The 23,688-nt window shown below is 31.1% G+C and overlaps 1 protein-coding gene across 1 annotated transcript; it reads left to right on the top strand.

The window, feature by feature from the left end:
- The first annotated feature begins 7,203 nt into the window (after positions 1-7,203).
- LOC111920687 (protein REDUCED CHLOROPLAST COVERAGE 2) lies at positions 7,204-23,455 on the top strand. Its single transcript, XM_042902729.2, has 24 exons — positions 7,204-7,429; positions 7,537-7,689; positions 9,422-9,483; positions 9,575-9,667; positions 15,555-15,627; positions 15,722-16,057; positions 16,614-16,678; positions 16,806-16,937; positions 17,095-17,136; positions 17,220-17,696; positions 17,800-17,957; positions 18,050-18,533; positions 19,386-19,448; positions 19,568-19,669; positions 19,747-20,034; positions 20,129-20,221; positions 20,348-20,449; positions 20,540-20,644; positions 20,828-20,961; positions 21,053-21,236; positions 21,312-21,443; positions 21,538-21,650; positions 21,744-21,819; positions 21,902-23,455. The coding sequence occupies exons 2-24, from the start codon at positions 7,620-7,622 to the stop codon at positions 23,153-23,155; spliced, it is 4,638 nt and encodes a 1,545-aa protein (XP_042758663.1). The 5' UTR covers positions 7,204-7,429; positions 7,537-7,619; the 3' UTR covers positions 23,156-23,455.
- The last annotated feature ends 233 nt before the right edge of the window (positions 23,456-23,688 follow it).

Here is a 23,688-nt window from a genome sequence, read left to right as displayed (position 1 = left end):
TGTTTTCTTTTCTCTCAATCTTTAAGTCTCATGATCATCCAGCTTCAAAATTTGATGTTAACATGCATTCTTCCTCTATAAAGAAAATACCAGCTCGCCTAACCCTGTATACCATTTTTTCAAGATCTTAACCTCAAGATTGGTCTCATAGACCACTCTCAATAGCTCTGCATCTTTTCTTCAATACATGCATCCTTCAGTATGAAACCGATGCTTAGAGGGATAGATACTGAGCGTCTTACTGTCGACACAAGATAAGAAAGAATTGTGTCTGAACAAAATGTTCTTAATGCTCTCATTTCCTTCTTTTGGGCTTTTAACCCGTTGAGACATGGCCGGGTGTGAACATGGCACATCTAACTTCCATAGACGCTCTGACTGCTACTCCGGCCTCCATCTGAGATCCAAATAATTAATTACTAAAAAGTGATTCTTGTCTCTCATTATGAAGCTCATAATGGTTTGTTCCTACAAGTCTTCTCCTGCAAATTTTCATAACTTGAAGGTTACAAAGATTAGAAACTTTTGACTCATTGGTTACAAAGACTTAGTTTCTTTAAATATATTCTCTCTGAGATTAATATGAAGCTTCAAATCCATCAGAATAATCTCATCTTCGAAGGATAAGAGCATATATATATATATATATATATATATATATATATATATATATATATTGGTGCTTACAATCTTTGTATCTTGATATATTTTGAGGTGTGAAATGAGTGCTAACTTGTTTCTCTTTTATAGACAGAAGTTGGTGTGGCAAGTTTCTTGAAAAGGGAAGTACTTTGTGAACATTTAATTCAAAGGATAAACCATATCAGGTCTTTATGATCTTCATGAAAAAGCTACACATTTTCCTTTTTGACTCTTTTCTTTTTACTGTTTCTTTTTGTCTTTATTTAGTTTTTTTTTTAAATTTTGTACTATACCATATCAAAAGGAATTAAGGGTGAATGGTTGATTCTAGAATGAAACTATACTCTCTGATGCTAGGAGTTGAACCACTCCATGTTGATGAGTTATGCGTTGTCTATGATTCATATTGATTACACCTATGTGTGTCTGTCATAAAACTTGATGATTCACTGTATGATATCATGCATTGATAAAAGTTTGAAATTATATGCCAATGGTTAAGCAAGCGTAGTTTATCACACACACTAAGCCCTTCTTGCCCTATTTTTCTTCTTTAAAGTTTTATGATTCAGTCTATGATACCAGACGTTGATGAGGAATTGAAAAATCTGTGCCGATGGGTATATCATATATTGTGATATATTACGTGCTTCTACCCACTCTAGCCCTATAAAGCTTCTAACAAAGAATTTTTTGATTCACTGTAAAAGCCATACACTGATAGAAATTTGACATTCTATGCCAATGGGTACATTCCATACCAGAATGTATCATACACATCATACCATTCTCTCCTAAGTTATTCTTCTAATAAAAGTGGTAAATGATTCAGCGTATAGAACCATACACTAATGACACCTTGAAACATTCTGTACATGATCATCTGTTTCTACAACACAATAGTGATACACCAAAATCTCTCTTATCTTTCCACTTCATGTTCTATATAATGATGCTAACTCTATTGCTTTGTTGCTAATTATTGTTCCACACTGAATGCTAATCTTAGATCAATTTGTTGTCTTCTCATAATCTTGTTTTAAACAAAACTTTTTAAATTTGGGGATATGCATCATTCATGCTAAGACTTAATAACAATTATAGTTAGGTCACGCCAAGGAAAAAGCTAAGTGCTAAGGTGAAGTGCTGCCTAAATTCCGAGGCATCCACTTTTAACAAGTGAGTGCATAGTTATTTTCCCCTTACACTTAGATATGAAGTATTTATTAAATGTTATATGTGTTTATTATATATGTAACAATTAGTAAAGATTGGTCAGAGTTCGACGGTCAAACCACCGCGAGCCGTTATGCATTAAGGACCAATTGTGTGTGATTCTATGTTTGTAATGTATATTAAAGATATTATATTCATAATTAATTTCAAAATGTATCAAACTGCTCAACAAATTGTCTATCATTCAGGATCGAATCGAGAATCACCAAAATTTATTTCTATTTGTGACATAAAAAAAGTAAAATTTTTCATCAAGTATACATAGGACTAATTTATGACCAGTTTGAAAGTATTAAGCTCACCTGATTCCGTGGATATAAAGAACATCAAAAACGGTAATCATATGAGAAAATTCCGTCTCTTTTAAGTTACAAAATCAGTATTTATCTGATTTTCCTGAAACAAACCATGCACTACTTCATTTAGGATAGCTACAAACCTAGAAAATTTTTTTGAACACATTTTTAAACTTATACTATGCTTTATTATTTATTTAATTTTATGACATTTTTAATCTCGAGCAAAAACGGAATCACAAAAACTGTTGAATCTAAAACAATTAATCGCGAAATTTTAAATGTTGTTTCCTGGAGTTCCATATATCGGAATTGAACTCCGTCTACATTTCTGGAATCACCAAGACCGAGACAATAAGTAGGCACTTTCAAAAAATGTAATGAAATGGTATGAATGCACAAAATCTTTTCCAAAATCTCGAAATACATACATGTGTATGTATATCTTGCAAAGTAATCTATAATATCTTTCAAAAATATAATTTTGTACAACCAAAATCATGTTAAAATCTACTCAAATCTGTTGAGATCAGATCACATACGATTCTAGATCAATTGTACACTCAAAAAGCTTCCCTCACACTCATTTCCCTCTAGAATTCATTTATCACTCTCCATCTAGTTTCTTACTACCCCAACGAAGAAAAGGAAGCCGGAGAGCAGCCGGTTGTGGTATTCCCTCCTCCCTCTCCTGTCATGATACTACACCTGTAACACCCCACAAACACCCCCTGCTGCTGCTTTTCTTTTGTGTGTGTACTACCATATCAGAAAGAAGAAACAACAAGAAAGCTGTCAGAGCAGCCTCCCTCACCACTATAGACAGCGGTGATGGCCTACGCTTCCTTTCATTTGCAAATCGTCGTCGGAAGGTCGACTCCCTCTCCCTACCTCATTCTTTCCCATCGATCGGAGCAGCCAAATCACCCCTCCTAGGGCTGTTAATCGGGTTTCGGGTTAATCGGGTCGGGTTAGTCGGGTTTTCACAAAAAAATAATTTAACCTGACACCCGACCCTATTAAGGTATGGGTTGGTCGGGTTTCGGGTTAATAGGGTCGGGTTTGTTGGGTTAATAGACTAAACACTTGATTTAAACATAATATATATGGTTTTTTCAAGAGTGCAATCTGATATAAACTCAAACCATTTTTTTACTCTTTTCTTAACATCAAGAATGCATACGAATTGAAATAAATTAAAAATAAAAGATCATGGTCCTCATGGTTATTACAACATATGAGAAAGCATGCATACCACAATAGCTAAAAGAGTTTTCCCATTATAAATATTAAATATATGAACTTTTAATCTCTAGTTAACGATCAACACCATGTAGTTTATTCATGTTTATAGTTAGTTTAAAGTAGAAATAACCATCAAATAAAATCTTTACTTTCTCAGCTGCTCCATTACTTTTGAGATTTTATATCATTTTGCACTTCAACTTCACCAATGGGAGTTACTTGACCCTCGTATGCTTCTAGAGTCACAAAAACTTACATTTTCAAAGGGTTTGTAGTCTTTTGTACTGTTCAAGTAGAGAGCGATGGAATATGTAAAGGTTGTGAATTACTAACCAGGTTATTCGGGTTGACCCGAAACCCAATTTTTTTGTAAAAATCAACCCTAAACCCGACCCTAACTACAAATCGGGTTTGTTGGGTTAACCCGAATAACCCGATTTGGAATTCTAACCTTATTGAACCCGACCCTAATTACCTTATTCGGGTTAGGGTCGGGTCGGGTTAATCGGGTTCGAGTTTTTTTGACACCCCTAACCCCTCCCAAAAGATCGACAATATTGTTTTGCTCCTCCTCCCATTCATGTGTTGTTGTCTGTGACAAAGCAAATAAACGAAGGAAAACGCTCGCCAGTGAAGGTGGTTGATGGTCCTTCTCTCTCCTTATGATATGCTTGACTACCAGAGCTCCCCTATCGCTACTTTCCATTTGTGTTTCCTTATTCTCCTTCAATCAGTCAAGGATCGAAGATCCTTCCCCCTGGCTTATGTTTGTAGGACCCTTTTCTGTTTGTTTACGTTCGTCTTCTTCTTTTCCGATCAGAAGAGGACCGATGTCTCCATTGTCTGTGTCATTTGGCAATACCAGCCTCTCTATTTGTATATTTAAATTAAATCAGCCCCATCCTTTCATTTAAAAGACCAAAACAACTCTTTTAATTTAACTTATTACAAAACCAGTCCCTTTTGGTTAAATAAATAACAAAAATAGCCCATCTTTTGTTTCAGAATGTAAAACAGCCCCTCTAGTTGCATTGTTTGATCAAAATTGTCCCTGCATGTTGCTAGCTACAATCTAATATATTATAAATGTGAGTTCATACGACCCCTCTTTTACAATTTTCAATCGACGACGCTTATCTATATGGGTTGGCATCTCGCCCACATGTTGCTAGCTACAACCATCGCTTGACGAGATGAGTTTGGCGTTGACGTTTCTACACTATTACTCCACGAATTTGATAAAGCGTTGGTGTGGACCTTTTAGCACTCCCATGTTTGTGTTGTGGAATTTTAGCATGCCCCTTTTTAATGTTGATGTAGAGGTGTCGCTGTTCGGTTATGAGCTTATTATAGATCCCATATTTGTTTTGTTACGGTATAGAATCGATATTGGGTTTATACAGGGTTTTTGTTCACTTATACTAGCTGAAAAGGACTCTGTAGTGGGATAGTTTGTGACTCAAAATGAAAGATATCAATACTAGAAATTAAGTCATATAACACTTAATTAATATCATAACACAATTGGATGAGGTTTATTAACTTACACATAATAATAACCCTTTGTTTTTGTACGAAAACACTATATTTGTATGGGAGGAGTTTGTTCCACTGTTTAGATACCGGTTCCCAAATTAAGTAAGATAACATTTAATAAACGCTATGACACAACCTTATAAGTTTTTATAAACTCAAGATCTATGAGTTTTACATATAAACTATAAAATTGTTTGTATGTTTTATGTTTTCACAAAGGGTGATATATCTTATTTTACATTAGTTGGTATTAAAAATCCATATATAAAATTGCATTTTGGTCATGAGAACCATAGAATTTGATATAAGTCTGGCTTACTTATATGTATTTTGCCAATTTTATACTTTTGAATTTGAGCAAACGATATTTCTAAAATAAGTCCAAATACATTTTTATAACTCAATTATTTTATGCCTTTGATTGAAAAGTATGTATTTATAAAAATTGGTCAACCAGATAAATCTTATAAAACACTTTTGGTTATAAAAACACTTAGTGTCAAAACCTGTAGAGCATACCAACAATTTTTGTTGATGTATCTTAATGTATGTATTCTTAGATTTATTGGTAGATCGGAAGAGTTTGCATAGAAGAATTTTTGTTATTGTAGTATATCTTTTGTAAACGCCAAATTGTTAGGCGTGTGTTGTGGTTTAGCAATAATCATTGTCAATGTAAGTTCTATTTTGGTAATAATAGAAGATTATATTTGCACTGCTCAATGTATGTTTAATAACTATGACCACTGATTTACGTCACGCACCTTGGCATTTCCGTCGATGTCCGAGGGTGTGACAATATATGTGTTATATGGAATAATATGTTATGACTTTACTATATAAATTATTTTATCTTATTTAAATTTGTATTGGCTAGTGAAGGGTTTTGAGAAAATAAAATAATGGTGAAAGGCCATGCTTTGTACTATTTTTACTATCAAGACCAATCATCTAACATAGTATAAATTACAACCACTGACTATTCTAATAGTCTGGTGGAGCACTAGCATGTTGCCACTTGTAGGTGTTAATGATCATATTTTTCAGGGAAAAAATGAAAAATTTTCATTCGATTACTCTATCGCCCTCAAGGTTGCCTTATTGACACTTATTGTTGCGGATTCCCCACAGTAGTGTTGTCTACTCACATAAATCCTTTGGGATAGGTCCAACGATATCATCATCATAGGATCAAGGAGTGAGAATAACGAGAATAAGTAATCGGGTTATTTGTTTATTGTGAAAAATATATAATTACAATATTGTAGGTTGAAAACCCGATGTGCTCACCAAGCTCCCAAGCCTAACACACTAAGTTATTTTGTATTATAGGTAACGGTACAAAGGTACAATCCACTGAAAGATTCGATAAGTTTTGGCCATTAGTATAATACGTTAATGTAAGGCTTGTAATGACTATGTTTATGCTTATGTTTTGTATCGATTATGCATCTCGAGTTTTAATAATCAATGAAAAATATTTCTTCGGAAATACTTTTTTATGAGATAAATTTTGCACTTATAAAGAATACTTTGTTTTAAAATAAGCATAAATAAAAGGTCTTTTCAGACCGTGAAAATTAAGGATGTCACATGTACTATGTGTGATATTTTGAAGAACTCACTAAGTTTTAGTCTATAGTTGTGAATTAAATGTTTTCATGCACATTATCAGTTCGTGGGATTCTAAAGGCGTGACTTTACACACTCATTAGCAATTTTATGATTTGATATTCTACGATACTTTCGTTATAATTCTGATTTATGGATTCCAGGTTTGGTCCATTCCAATTTTACATTTTAGCTAGATCTAGTTTTGAGTTGTAGGTTGTGAAAATGATATTGTTGGTGGTGGTATATGACAGTGTGAAAAATGATGAAAATGGTGATGGTATATAATGGAAAATGATCATGAGTGAGGCCAATAATAATAATAATAATAATAATAATAATAATAATAATAATAATAATAATACAAAATCAGAAAATACTAAAGCATTGGCATTTTTGTCATTTAATAAGTATTTAAGAGAAGGGCCTTGGTGGTAACTCAAGTAGGGACCAAAACTGATAGATTACCAATCAAAAGGATAGTGGTGACAAATTTTCAAAATTATGACCAAACCGGAAGAAAATATATACCACATAGACCAAAACGTAACTTACACTTAATTAAATTATATACTAAATTATATATGTTAATTTATCATAAACAAATGAGACTAAAACTAGAGGCCTAAAATCGCCAGCCATCTTCACTTGTAACTTGTAAATGAGCCCTGTACTGCATCTTCTAAAAGGAGCGAACCAGTATAAAACCGCTTTACCTTATCCTATCCTTCCTCCGCCATCTCCTAAATCCTAATTTCATTTCCTCATCGGCAAATCTCTCCCACCAAATACCAATCCCACATACACCTCCTACTATCACATTTACTCAACCTACTTCACTCTCTTCTTAATTATTATCTCAAGTATCGCTTTCCTCCATTTGAAATCTCTGTCATATTCTCATTCTCTTCATTGAATTTTGGTTTCTTGATTGCTGAAAGTTGCTGAGATTGAATTATACTGATTTTAGGGATGTGGGTGATGGATTTTATGAATGTTTAACGAATTTAATCCGAATTCTGCTCGTTGTGTGAACTTGAATTGGTTTTTAACATGGCTCCGAAAGCTGCTAAAGGAAAACCTCATAAGGCTAAGGGCGAGAAGAAGAAGAAGGAAGAGAAAGGTACGATGGGTAGTCTCTTTTTCTTTGTGTGTGAAGCTTTTTTAGTGTTTGTTTCTTGAAATTTATGTTGGGATAAGTTTGAAAATGAAATGCATTCAAAGATTTTTTTTTTCGGAAGTAAATGACGTTAGTTCATGAAGGAAAGAACAATGGCTGATGATTGTTGATTGATAGCCATAGATTGGAATTAGAGTGTAGTTTTCTGAAAAATTACCATCGATCATGAATCTCATCATTATAGCATTTTAATGTGGCTAAAAAGCTTACATATGCATTTCAGTTTTCAAATTGGTGCAACGAATATGATCTTTCTCAATTAGATGATATTAATCTAATAACATCCACAATATATTGAACTTGTGTAGTTAATTAATTGTCATATAACCATTTCATTTTTAGTATAACTTAATTATTTCTTTTTTCTACAGTTCATTTTTCATATAACTTTATTATTTCTTTTTTCTATAATGCACTAAATTTTACAAAAATTTAATGTAACATTTTTTTTCATAAAAACCATTCATTTGTTAATCGTTAAATATTAAAAAAAAATTCTTTTTTCTCATTCAATAGTTATCAGGCAATTGAAATTCGTATTTATTGAACATTGGTATAACATGTTAGAGTTTAATTAATTGAATGTCAGCTATGCATTCGACCATCTTTTAACCACTGATTATATTATATATGCATTGATGCTTTAAGTAACCAGTAACCACAAGTAGACAATGTCGTGTTCTATATTATAATTAATTTAATCGATAGATAAAATAAATGGCATTCTAGGTAATACATTTTTCATATAATCCTAGAGGCGCGTTTTAATTTTCTATATGAATTTTTGTACTTATTGCATATATTGGTTATTTGGTTATAATATTCTTTTCTCAAAATATATATATATATATATATATATATATATATATATATATATATATATATATATATATATATTCCTACAAACATAATTTTAGAATATGTCTAGATATGAGTTCTAGAATCCATAAAAAATACATCATATTCAAGCATAAATATCATTTTTACTGTGGTTGGACATTGTGATTTACATTCTGTGGTGCCAGTTGATGAACTTGCCCATAGGATAGATAATATAAGGTGAGGGGGTAGGGTTGCGGTGTATTTATTTAAATATTTTTAAAAATTGAGGACAAAATAGTTTTTTAGGTAAGACTTGGACCAAGCGTGTAATAAAAACAAACAGTAGGGACCTTCCGAGTTAAAAAAATAAGTTAGAGACCAAACGCGTAAATTACCCTAAACCATAGGAACCATTAATGTAATTTACTCTTAAATTTAAATAATAGTATGCATCATGAAAATGTTAGTTCAAATAGTGTGTTAGCTGCCATAAAACATGCCTACATTATATTTACGTGAACTAAAGATTACCATGTCAAGGTAAAAGACGCATGGTTAATATTGCCTTATCATTATTATTATGCATTTAAGTTATGTGATTTTTATATAATTCTTGATAATTAACATTCTTGCACATCTAATAATCTCATGTGCAAGCAAAAGTTTATTTCGTTAAATCTTGTTAAACTGTATTCTTAACAACATTTAACAAAACATTGTTAATGTTTCGCTATTAATTTTTTATATGGATTTTAAAACGTATTGACTTAAGCCCTTATCAATTTTTTTTTTTTTTTTTTTTTGATGTGGATACTATTTTCTAATATTTGTATATCTTTTTCCATTTGAATAGTATTACCAACGGTTATAGAAATAGGTATAGAGACGCCGGAGGAATCCCAAGTGACGCTAAAGGTAAACATTATAGTGAAATTATCTGGTGTGGATGGGTGTAGGAAATGTATTGTAGGGTTGACGTTATTTTTCTCATTTCGATTGACAACAGGGAATATCTACGGACAAGATCTTAGATGTTAGGAAGCTTTTAGCGGTCCACGTGGAGGCATGCCACTTGACCAGTTACTCCTTGTCACATGAGGTACCATAAATTAGCACTTAATTTTCTCCCCCAATTACACATCCTTTTTGACATATAATTAGGTTTTATTACTTAATATTTTCATAAATTAAGTTTTTTTTTTTTAATTTTTTTAATTTTTTGAGCGGCGCATAAATTAAGTAATGTTTGATCTAAAGCATCTTTAATTAGGGGATCAATTTTGACTAAATTAAAACTAGATCAAAAGGTTCGGCCTTTTATTTTAGAAAAAAACTAAGCTGTCGGGTTATTTTTAAGTTGAGATTAAGTTTTGGTTTTTTAAGCCTACGATTAATTTTTTGTTTTTATGGCTGGACTTTTGGTTTTTATTTTTGTTTTTTCGCTTTATTTATTAATCATGTTTGTAAAGCTTAACAAAAATAACAGGAGAAAATGTAACAAATCTAATCCATTTTTCTTAATTATTTTCTATAAAATAGTCGAATATTAAGTTTTTTCAACACTAGCCACCGAAACCACATAACAGTCAAACACACTTTCAGCTTCATCGAGCCATCTACAGAATTGTCGAGCATCTTTGGTTTCATATTTGATATATAAAAAAAATCCGGTTTCATTTAGTTCATACCCCAAAGAGCAGATGGCATAAGCCATCTACGTTTTCGTGTATAAAGTAAGAAAAACTTCTTGGATTAAAAAAAAGTAAACAACTTTATATATATATATATATATATATATATATATATATATATATATATATATATATATATATATATATATATATATATATATATATATATATATATATATGGGAGGGTTCATACGAAAACGCAAATAATTTGTTAAAACGTGAAAACAAGAAAAACCTATAATATTATGTCACCTCAACATTATATTTTGGAAAACAATTTATCCAAACTTTGAAATACATGATGATAATCGATGATAGATGAGAAATTGTTTCATATTAACAAAGTATGATTTTTAACATTTTTATTATGAAAATATGAATTTAAAAAAAATGATTAAAGACGTGAAAAAAAATTAATAAAACCGTCTTTAAATCTATATTATCATCACATCATCCAATGTAAACTTACTATCTTTAATTTATTGCTAATAAATTTATTTTTTATAGTACATGTGTTTCATTTTTATAAGATAAAATCTACTTTCATGTTTTCGTAAGATATTTATGTTTTCGCATGAACATACTTATATATATATATATATATATATATATATATATATATATATATATATATATATATATATATAGAGAGAGAGAGAGAGAGAGAGACTACAAATTCATACAAAAGATTATAGGATACCATATATGGATGAAACCGTACATAACAAAATATTAACGAAATCATATATAACATGACCATTTTCGAATGTACAAGTCATTAATGTACATTTTGCGCATGGCCATACTATTTGCGGTTTCATATATATATATATATATATATATATATATATATATATATATATATATATATATATATATATATATATATATATATATATTTGAATTTTGGACAAAAAAACATATAAAATATTACTACATTTCAACATACATAATAAAAACAAACAAGAAAGTTATATATAAGATTACTTACAACATTATTATTTGGAACCTCGGCCTTCTATCATCATAGAGAATTTTAGTAAAATTTTAATGTTAAATGAGGTTAGATTATTTTTTTTTGGTTTAAATATAATGAGCTAATATGCCACGAAACTGTAAATATGCCACAATTCCACAATCCATTCAACGAAACCGCAGTCATATTTGCTTGATTTGCGGTTTAGATGACTGAATTTGAAAAAAAAAAAAAAACATGTCCTTAGCTATAATAATCTACCAGGATAAATACAAGAACGTGTAAACAAATATATTTATTATTTACCTTTCAATAAAGATCATGTCAGTTATACTTATTATCAATATACTCGATCAATTGCTTATATATATATATATATATATATATATATATATATATATATATATATATATAGAGAGAGAGAGAGAGAGAGAAAGAGAGGTTCAAATGTTTCTCATATCTATTGTATGCTAGAATGCACCAATAAAAATTTAGTAAAAAATTAAATTTTTATTTAATTAAATAAAAATAGATATTAAATGATTTCCATATGTATATCAAATGGTATCATAATAATAATTCATTTTTTATGGAAACTAATTAAATTCGTTATTAATATCAGAAATAATATTCTTTCAGAATGAATTCGCATCTAGTTTTTCATGTATGGGTTCATATTTTATTTTGTTACCCACTCATTCAAAATACAACAGAGTTGCCAAGAACATGGAGAACGAGAGTGTATTCTATTAGAATGAAAGTATATTCTAACAAAATGAGAGTGTATTCTAATAGAATGAAAGTATATTCTAACAAAATGAGAGTGTATTCTAATAGAATATACTCTCGTTCTTCATATTTCATGCAAACTTGTTGTATTTTAAGTGAGTGGTTTCATAAACAAAACACGAATCCATACATGAAAACTTAGATACGAATTCATTCTGAAAGAATGTTGTTGACATTAATGACGAATTTAGTTTCCATAAAAAAGAGAATTACAATTATGGATATCATTTAATATACATACAATTATGAAAATTATTTAATATATATCTTTATTTAATTAAATAATTATTTGATTTTTACTAAATTTCTATTGGAACATTTTAACTCACAATAAATATAAAAAACACAAAAACCTAGCCCTATATATAATAACCAAATCAAATTAGGAAAATAATTAGTTTCTCTAAAAACAAAAAACCAAAAATCAAGTTTTTAGTTTTTCAAAACAGTTCAATTTTCAATTATGTTTATTCAGTTATTGGTTGAATTTTTATTTCTCCATACACCCCTGTCTATAAGAGCATCCTTAATATTAACTGCTCTTGAATATTTTTTTGCTATATCAAATTTTCATTAACATTAAATAATAAAAATCTATTATCAAAATGGTAATCTTACAGCATCCACGATATATATTTTTTGAGAGATTTTCACCTAAAAGAGTTCATTCAAAAAAACATTAGATGACAATTTTTTTTTTCATTCAAAACATTTTTTTTCCTTCATAAAACCTCTTAATTTAAAAGATATTGTCATAAGTTTTTTCAATGATTTTTGTGGTTCCCATATATCGTGACAATCCGTTTATTTTTTCATGTCGAGTTTGTGCCTAGTAGCTTGTTAGATTTTAGACATTGTAAATATATTATTTCATATTGGGTTGAAAACATTAGACAAGTTGAAAGAGTAAGAGTTTAGAAAACAAAAAGGAAAACAAAATTGAGAAACTAGAAATAATAGGACTTAGGGGCAGAGTTACGAAATTCATAGTTAGTTTAGATGACAAAGTGAAAAAAATTAAGAGTTAAGTATGCAAATGTTCAAGGCAACGGGAGCATTAAGTGGTCGAGTGATCATGTGGAGTATGAGAGGGAAACGAAAATTGAAAATGAAATATTGACTTATGTAATTAAGTTATTTCCACATTACAAATCGATTCAACCCAAACTTTTTTCTTGTATATATGCCTTTGTTTAGATGTGACCAATTTATCTAAAGAATAAAAATATTGCATATAAATGAGACATTTTCGATTTTGAAATTTTCAACTATTACCTTACACTACCTTACACGTTTAATTTTTTGTGTCGTGTCATATTTAAGACCATTTATTTTATATTGAATTTAATGTGGAACAAAAACAATAATAAATGCTTACAAATAACTAAAGGACGATACTAAATTTGGTAGGTATGACCAAATTTGAAAAACTAAAATCAACAATAAATTCTATTAACTAACCTCCTAAACAAGAGAATTTTTTTTAGAAAATAATGAAAACAGATATTTTGTCATTAACATAGAATAAAGTAAAAAAAAAGGAAATTATGCGGAAATTAGGTAAAATTAGGATTTGTGGGCCTAAAAAGTGAAATTTGATGGTCGATTATAAGGCAGGTCGACTTTGTCAACCGATCAAGTGCTTTGGCCCATCGATCCTTTCCATCGATATCTCACACATTTCAAATTCTTTATAGATCAAAAGTTATGTTCGTTTTAATTGATCTCTTTTGGTCCCATTTGCCTTTCTCCCACTTGCCCAAAAAGCTTTTGTGAGATCATCTCTGTGTTCCGTATCAAAATTCATATCAGATTAACAATTTTGTCATTTCTACCTATTTCAAACCAAAGCCAACCACATTGATGCTACCTCTTGCTATATGTACTTCCGATTTTAATTGTATTCTATAATCATTTAAAAAAGATAACCACAAAATTGGTGGTGATGGTTTGCAAAAAACTAAGGATATAGTCCAAATAAAGGTTTAGTAAGTTTATTTTATGATACTATTTGAGAGTTTTATTTCATACTTATGAAAGTTTCCTGTGAATAAAAAGTGTTTTAGAATTCCAGATTTTCCTTTTTATTATATAGAGTTGAATTTATTATAGTTATAAATTACAAAATTTATAACAATTAAATATGAGATTAATAATCTATTTTAAAATTTTATATGTTAGAATAACTGTTTAATATAGATTTGAAAAACATTTTCAGAAAAATCTATTGTTTTTTTAGATTTACTTTTGTAGAAGTATACATCACATGTGTGAAACAACATTAATTTATTTTTTTAACCAAACCTTTGTAAAAATTGATATAGTTAATATTTTGCTTGATCTAAAAAACTCGTTTTTGCTAGATAAACTAATTTGATAGCTGATAAAGTAATGATAATTTGTTAAACTAGCCAATAGCCATATAACAAATATAAAATGATATAAAAACCATTTTGATATATAATTAGAAGCTACTGTATAAATCTATATTTGTAAAACTAATGGAAAAAATCTTATGAGCTTTTATCAACAAGCCATCTCAAATAGTTTTTAATCAAACTAATTTGATAAATTATTTAATGGACAACAATATGCTCGGGGTTTTGAACTTAAGCCAAGTTATAAATCAATTAATTATAATATGCATTTTAAAAATATTTTCATTTCATATAAGATGATTTAATCTTTAGCATGTATATTTATTTGTCTTTAATTAGCAAGAGCATTAAATGCTTAAAATATTGGAAAATATAGTTGTTTTGTATGGGTCCACATTACATTCTTTTTAAATAGTTTCATCTATTTCGGTACATTAGAATCCCAAGTACCAAGATAGATAGAAACTCAACCTACATTGAATTTATATTATCAATAATTTTGTTATTAGGATTGATATCGAATATCATTCCATATTAACATAAATGATACGGATTCAGATCGGAAATTTCAAGTCTTAACTCAACCTTATCTACTATAATAAATGAAGATCAATTTTGCACATGTCAATCTCTCATAAGTTTTAACACTTGTCATTTTGTGATATTTTTAAAATAAAATAAAATCCACATATCATTTTTTAGATTTTTCAATTTTTAAAATTAAAGTCACATAATATTTACGTGTATATATGTAAAGTATTAAATATAGTAAATATGATAATAAATTGCAATTAATATGTTTTTTATTCGTTATTTCAAAATTTTATTTTAAAAAATATTTATTTTTTAAATTTTGATATTTGATATTTTTTTTAATTTACACTTAGTGTAGTATGATTGAGCACACACTATTACATAATATATGGAACCTCACAAAATGCTTTGTTCTTAAAAAGATAATTTGTTTGCTCTTACATATTGTGGTCTGAAATGCTTGTTAGATTTCAGTTAACCCCAGTTACAATTTGAAGTAACTTAAAGTAATATCATTATTTTTTTTTATCAAAATATTATCTTAACAAGGTGAAAAAAAATACAAAATTTTTATTATTATTGTATTTTCGTATAAATAAAGTTCTGATTTTTTAACAGGTGCGTGGACCCAGGCTAAAAGATACCGTTGAAACAGCCTCTCTAAAACCATGTCACTTAACGGTCGTTGAAGGTAATCACTTAACTCAAATTACTTTGGGCTTAATTGTCAACTCTTTTAAACTTTAAGGGGTTAAAATGGAAATACCATAAAAAATACTTTGCAGAGGATTACACCGAAGAACTCGCCATCGCACACATCAGACGATTGCTGGATATCGTCGCCTGCACCACCGCTTTCGGTGGTTCGTCTACTCCTCCGAAGAATGCCGCCTCCACCTCCAGTCGAGCGACAACTAACAGACCAGATTCGAGCGATGGAGAGATCGGTCAGGATAAAAAGTCGAGTAGTGGGGCCAAATCCCCGGAAACGGAAGTTTCTATCAGTTCCGATCAGTCTGACAAGGGTGACCGTGACCCCATGGCGGAGATTTACCCGCCGCCGAGGCTTGGGCAGTTCTACGACTTCTTCTCGTTCTCTCATCTCACACCACCCATCCAATGTATGTCCTATTTTTTCATTCAAGCTAAATAGTAAATGTTTTTCTCTTCCCCTTTCTGCAAAATTATCTATATTTTCCCCTATTTCTCTTCTATTATGTCATCAAAGCTAATTTCTAGTTACTTTCTTCTTTAAAATTAGTTGGTCTCTGTTTACCCGCTCCATTTCTTCCATAAAAAGATATGCATTGGTTTGATTTTGATTTTTGACGCTTTATATTGATTTGATCAGTCTATTAACGTCTAATGAATGCATTTTCACGTTAAATATAATTCTTTATGCCATTAATGTACCGAAAGAGATGAACACATCTGAAGGTTTAAGAAAAGAATGGAAAAATCATATAATTTCTTGAACGAATGTTAATGTTTATATAGTCATTTTTTCCCTAAATTTGCATAAAGTCAAACATGGCATTACATAATGAACTGAAACTAGTAAGTAACTTATTTGGCTCAGATCTCAAATTGTATATCTTTCCTTTGTGATGGATGAACTATTCTTGATCTTATTTTATGAAAGTCAAAGAGTTTATATCTAACATACTTGTTTCTCAGATATCAGGAGATCTACTCGACCCTTCCTTGAAGATAAAACAAACGATGATTTCTTCCAAATTGATGTGAGCATCTCATTGTATACTTGCTCTCACTAAATATGGATACTAATGTTCTCTAGACATGTTAAAGCTCATAATGCCTATATGAACCACTAAAGTGAATTCCACTGATATCTACTTCCCTTTTCAGGTAAGAATTTCTAGTGGAAAACCAATGACAATTGTTGCTTCTAAGAAAGGGTTCTATCCAGCTGGAAAACGTATTCTTTTGACTCATTCTTTAGTTGGTCTACTGCAGCAAATAAGCCGAATCTTTAATGGTGTAAGTAACATCTTACTTATTTGACATGTGTCACCATGATTCATTCATTGTTTGCATATTTTGGCTTCAATGGCTTAAATTAAGCTACTATAGAGAGGTGTATTAAGACTACAAAGCTCTCATTGTTATAATGTTGATTCAATGTCTTAAATTGCAGGCATACAAAGCTCTCATGAAAGCATTCATAGACCACAACAAAGTAAGTCAAATTTACACTTTGCCACCAAAACTTTAAGCAACTTTCCATTGTGAAAATATCTTTATCTTGTATTCTTGTCTCAGTTTGGAAATCTCCCATATGGTTTTAGAGCAAACACATGGATTGTTCCTCCAATTGTTGTTGATAATCCCTCACTTTTTCCACCACTTCCTGTAGAAGATGAAAATTGGGGAGGGAATGGTGGTGGACAAGGGCGAGATGGTAAATATGACGATAGACAATGGGCAAAAGAGTTTTCAATTCTAGCAACAATGCCTTGTAAAACTCAAGAAGAAAGACAAGTTAGAGATAGGAAAGCTTTTCTACTTCACTCCCTATTTGTCGACATATCAGTGTTAAAAGCAGTTTCTGCCATTAAAAATCTTGCTGAAAGTAGCAGTTTTTCCTCAAAAAGTTCCACCAAATCAGTTTTACACGAGGAGAAAGTTGGAGATTTGCTTATTAGGGTTACAAAAGATCTCTCAGATGCAAACACAAAGTTGGATTCTAAAAGAAACTTGCTTAAAGGCATAACAGCAGATGAGAGCACTACAGTTCATGTTAGTGCATTTAAGATTTAACCCTTCAATTATATATTGTAGAAATTGTTTTTTTGACATTTTTTTTTTCTGATTAATGATATTGTTGTCATGATTCATGAAGGATACTTCTACTCTAGGCATAGTGGTTGTTAGACACTGTGGATATACAGCTGTTGTGAAAGTTGAAGCTGAAGTAAAATTTGATGTAAAATCGATTCCTCAAGACATTGAAATTGAAGATCAACCTGAAGGAGGTGCTAATGCTTTGAATGTCAATAGGTATGTCAAAAAATGCTTCTTTTAAAAAAAAATGAAATTAGGTTTGATTTGATTTTTGGGTTTTGCTAATTTCTTTTTTCATTATTTATCAGTTTGAGAATGCTATTACACAAGTCATCATCTACACCAATACAAAGAGTTCAGGGTGCAGATGTTGAAGATTTGCAATCTGCAAAGCTTTTGGTGAGGAAAGTAATGGAGGAAAGTCTGCAGAAAATGCAGGATGATGAAGAAGAAGAAGATTCTAGAAACTTAAAATCTATCAGATGGGAACTTGGAGCATGTTGGATGCAACATTTACAAAACCAAGCTTCTGGAAAATCAGAATCTAAAGCTAAAGTAGAACCAAAATCAGCTGTTAAGGGTCTAGGAAAGGGATTACTGAAGGAAATTAAGAAAAAATCTGATGATAAAAGCAACAAAATTGAACAGGAAATTACAACAAACAATAAATCAGATGATATTGAAGAGATGAAAAAGGTGGATGAAGAAGAAAAGGAAATAATGTGGAGAAAACTGCTTCCTGAAGAAGCCTATTTGCGCCTTAAAGAATCAGATACTGGTCTCCACCTTAAGGTTGGTTTACTTTCTGTTTTATTCTAGGAAAAATAATAATAATTCAAAAGGGTAAATTGGTAAAATGGAGAAACTACATTGTAGGAAAATTGGTTTTCTTTTTGATCAATAAAACAAAATGTATAATGGTTTATCGTTTTGTTATTAAGGTTGAATTATTATGTATATTAAAACAAAAGAGCTTATGAGTAGTATATTTTTATTGTTTTTTGGCCACAAAAGTTTGTTATTTTAGACTTTGGCCACGAATAACCTTAAACTTTGGCCTGAAAACTTTCTTATTTCAAACTTTGGCCACAAAATTTCTTATGTTGGAAGATTTGGTCCCTATATTTTCGTATGTTCACACTTCCCACTCTGTTACTTTGTCGAATGCCACTTTCCACCCCTGTACGTTGTAAAATGTTAGTTTTACCCCCTCAAATTTAAACATCGACGTTTTCCATTCTTTTACCTTTTGTATATTGGCATTTTTGCAGGGTTGACATGTTTGGTCCCTACATAGAAAATATATTACGAGAACGGTCCATGTAATTTACCGAATAGGTCCCTGTGCAGAATTATATTGGTGCATCATATGTTTAAAAAAAATTCATAAATGCCCCTTCCTAATAACAAACTTACAAAAGTTACATAATGTCCCTACATAGAAAATAAATTGCGAAAACGGTCCCAGTAATTTATAGAAAAGGTCAATGTTAATATTTTTTTCACAAAAACGGTCCGCACGTTTTAAAAAATTACAAAAATGGTCCTTTCCTAATACAAAATTTACAGATTGTTCTTGCTTGATGGAAGTTAAAATCTCTTTATTGTTTTGGTCTAATTTGAAAATTTCATTTATTTTTGTAGTCACCTGATGAGTTAATTCAAATGGCACATAAGTACTATGAAGATACTGCTCTCCCAAAGTTGGTTAGTTGATTTACATTATTGAATTTATGAGAAGAATATCAATTTTCAATTATCAATTATCATTCTCTTATTTTATTTTACCAAAAATGATTGATAGGTGTCATTTGATATTTCATTAGGTGGCTGATTTTGGTTCACTTGAACTTTCACCTGTTGATGGAAGAACTCTGACTGATTTTATGCACACAAGGGGTTTGCGAATGTGCTCCTTAGGGCGAGTGGTAATTTTATTATTTTATTATTATTATTATTGGCTAGAAATAAGTCAATAACAATGACATAAAATTATTTGTTTTAGGTTGAACTTGCAGACAAGCTTCCTCATGTTCAATCACTCTGTATCCATGAAATGGTTGTTCGAGCTTACAAACATATCTTACAATCAGTTATTTCATCAGTTGACAATATTACAGATTTATCTGTGACAATAGCATCATGCTTAAATATATTGTTAGGAAATAACAATGACTTCAAATGGAAGTGGATTGAATGCTTTTTATCAAAGAGATTTTCATTTCAATGGAAAACCGAATCTCACACTGAAAATCTTCGTAAGTTTTCCCTTCTTCGAGGCCTTTCACACAAGGTAAGTTTAATAATCTCTCTTTTACAACATTTTTTCTTCATGAAATATTAATTTTGTTACTTTTTTTTTTTTTATTTTTTATTTTTGTCATTAGGTTGGTCTTGAGCTTGTTCCTAGAGACTATGATATGGATTCTGAATCTCCTTTCGTGAAAACAGATATAATTAGCATGGTTCCTATATATAAGGTAATATATATATATATATATATATATATATATATATATATATATATATATATATATATATATGACTTTTTACTTTTTCCTATTGCTAAGTATGGAGGATTTAACATGTGAAATATTTTGTTACAGCATGTTGCATGTTCATCTGCTGATGGACGTACACTTTTGGAGTCATCTAAAACATCTTTGGATAAAGGAAAGCTGGAGGATGCTGTTAACTATGGAACTAAGGTAACATATTAAATTATTGATCTCCCTTTTTTTATACTTATATTAATTGTGTTGTAATATTTTATGTTATTTGAACAAAATTTCATGTAGGCACTTGCAAAATTTGTATATGTCTGTGGTCCTTATCATCGAATGACTGCAGGAGCATATAGTCTTTTGGCTGTAGTGCTCTATCACACTGGTGACTTTAATCAGGTAAATATATATATATATATATATATATATATATATATATATATATATATATATATATATATATCTATATATATATATATATATATGTATATTTAAACTCATTTCTTTTTCCTTTTTTTTTTTTTAAAAGATAGTTATATATAAATCTAATTAAGATTGATATTAACTATGTGAATGCTTTAGGCTACTATCTATCAGCAAAAAGCTTTGGATATTAATGAGAGGGAGCTTGGACTTGATCATCCAGATACTATGAAAAGTTATGGTGATTTAGCTGTTTTCTACTATAGACTCCAACACACAGAGCTAGCTCTAAAGTACATTTCTTTCTACTTTCATTTTTTTTTTAAAATTATAAGATTGATCATGTTTAACTAACTGTGTGTCTATTTTTTTTTTTTTTTAAAGGTATGTGAATCGTGCATTGTATCTTTTACATATAACATGTGGACCTTCTCATCCGAATACTGCTGCTACTTATATCAATGTTGCAATGATGGAAGAAGGTTTAGGAAATGTCCATATTGCCCTTAGATACCTTCATGAAGCTCTCAAGTGTAATCAAAGGCTTCTTGGAGCTGATCACATTCAAGTAATCTCCCTCTCTCTTTCTCTCTCTCTCTCTCTCTCTCTCTCATGTTTTAACTAATATTCATCTTTTTGTCAGACTGCTGCTAGCTATCATGCTATAGCAATTGCTCTCTCTTTAATGGAAGCATACTCCTTGAGTGTTCAGCATGAACAGACTACTCTGCAGATTCTTCAGTCTAAACTTGGACTTGAAGATCTTCGTACTCAGGTATTTTATAACTTAAAACATACAATAAAAACACTAAATAAGTAAATAGATATTTTTTAGTTTTTTTTTTTACTTAGCATGTAAGATATTGTAGGATGCAGCTGCATGGCTTGAATACTTTGAATCCAAGGCTCTTGAACAACAAGAAGCTGCACGCCATGGTACCCCAAAACCTGATGCATCTATATCTAGCAAAGGCCATTTGAGGTGGAGAATAAATTACTGTTTTACCCTTCTGTCTAGAACTAATTCTAATGTCTAAATGAGTCTGTTCATTTGTTTTTGTAATTCTTGAATCAGTGTATCAGATTTACTCGATTATATAGCCCCAGATGCAGATATGAAAGCCCAAAAGAAACAAACTCGTGCAAAACTGGTAACTTTTTCTTCCCTCTTGTAATTTCATGTCTTATGAAGAATAATCAAATTATTTATTCATTTTTTTTACAATTTTCTAGCTTAAAGTAAAGCCAGAACAAAATGAGGAATCCATAGTCAATGAGGTTCCATTAACAGAAGAAGTATCATCACCAAAACCTTCTGTTCCACATAAAGAGATTAAATCTGAACAACAGGATACAAAACCAGATTTGATTGAAAAGGAACAACAAATGATTGATGATATTATAGAAGTGGACAACTCAGATGAAGGATGGCAAGAAGCTATTTCTAAAGCAGCTCGTAAATCTTCAACTTCTAAAAAACCAAATCTTGCAAAACTAAACACAAAGTATCGACCAAAACCCGCTAATTTCACATCCCCGAGAACCACCACTGTTGAATCCGGTACTTCTGCCGGACCTCCACCTACTGCCGCCAAGAAGTTCGTTAAAAGCGCAAGCTTCAGCCCAAAATCAACTCCTTTAAGTCCGGCTATACGTTCCATCAGTGTCAAAGAAGCCGGAAAACTCTTCTCGTATAAAGAAGTCGCCTTAGCTCCACCTGGCACCATCGTCAAGGCGGTAACGGTGGCGGAGAAGTCGCCGGAGCAACCTTCTCCGGCGATCAAAACCGAAACCGAAACCGAAAACATCGAAAAACCCGAGAAAGAAGTTATTCCATCTTCAGAACAGGAAAAGGAAAAAGAAAAGGAAAAGGAAAAAACGATTGATGAAAAGAAGGAAGAAACCGAAGTTATCCCGGAATCTGATTCCGATTCTGGGAAACCAGAGAATGAAGGTTTGGAAGCTTTGGAATCGGAAAAAGATGAAAAAATTAGAAATGATGGAAAAGAGATGACAAAGAAGTTATCAGCAGCTGCACCTCCGTTTAATCCATCTTTAAAAGATCAAGGAGGAATATTACCGCCACCTGTCATCATCCCCACTATGTTGACGGTCAACCCGACACGTAGATCGCCACATCAGTCAGCAACCGCGCGGGTCCCATACGGTCCACGTCTTTCCCGAGTCCCACGGACTAAACCCGCATTCCATGACCCGCGAATCATGAACCCACATGCAGCCGAGTTCATACCGAGTCAATCGTGGGTCCCGCATGGTTACCTGGTTTCACCCGAAGGCTACCCTATCGCGATAAACGGTTTCGGTTTCCCCGCAGGTTATCCTGTGTCCCCGGTTGACTCAGTGGAATCTCCATCTGTAATTACTCATGGTGGTGAGGAAAATAACAAGTCGGTCCCGGTTGACTCGGTTGGTGAAACTCAATCTGAAATTGTTACTGAGTCACAAGAAACGGATGAACCGGTGTGAACCTCGTTATTTTTCCTGAGTGAAATGGTTTATGTAGCTCAGAGGCGTTGGTTTGAGAAAAACTAATGCTAATAGTATTCTCATTGGGTCGGGGGCATGTAAAAAGACGATTCTACCCCTTCACATGCACTCGCGGAGAATGTTGATGAAGAGAAGTTGTCTGAGTATTTGTTTTAGTCGATTGAGTGAAGTTGCATTTTCTCAAATTGGTGAGTGGTGTAACTTTTATCTTTCAGGCATTTCTTTGACTTTCTTGTGAAGAAACTTAACTGGGTTAATTGATACATGGTTTATAGTTTATTGATTATGTTTTATCACCATTAAAGTGAACTTACATATACTAAACTTTTTTTTTTTTATTTTTTTTATTTTTTTTTTTAAATATGTTTCCTTAGACCATTAAAGTGGATTTTAAACTTACGTGGTGTTCACCGTGGCTTGCTGTATTGAGTCTTCATAGGCCGTAGCTTCGAAAAATGGCTAGTCAACTTAAATGAACAAAATCTAGCATATGTTATATGCCATGGTGCTTG

The sequence above is a fragment of the Lactuca sativa genome, chromosome 5, assembly GCF_002870075.4.
Source record: "Lactuca sativa cultivar Salinas chromosome 5, Lsat_Salinas_v11, whole genome shotgun sequence".
Taxonomy (NCBI): Eukaryota; Viridiplantae; Streptophyta; class Magnoliopsida; order Asterales; family Asteraceae; genus Lactuca; species Lactuca sativa.
Note: the sequence above shows the minus strand (reverse complement) of the source record. Positions and strands in the feature narration are given on the sequence as shown.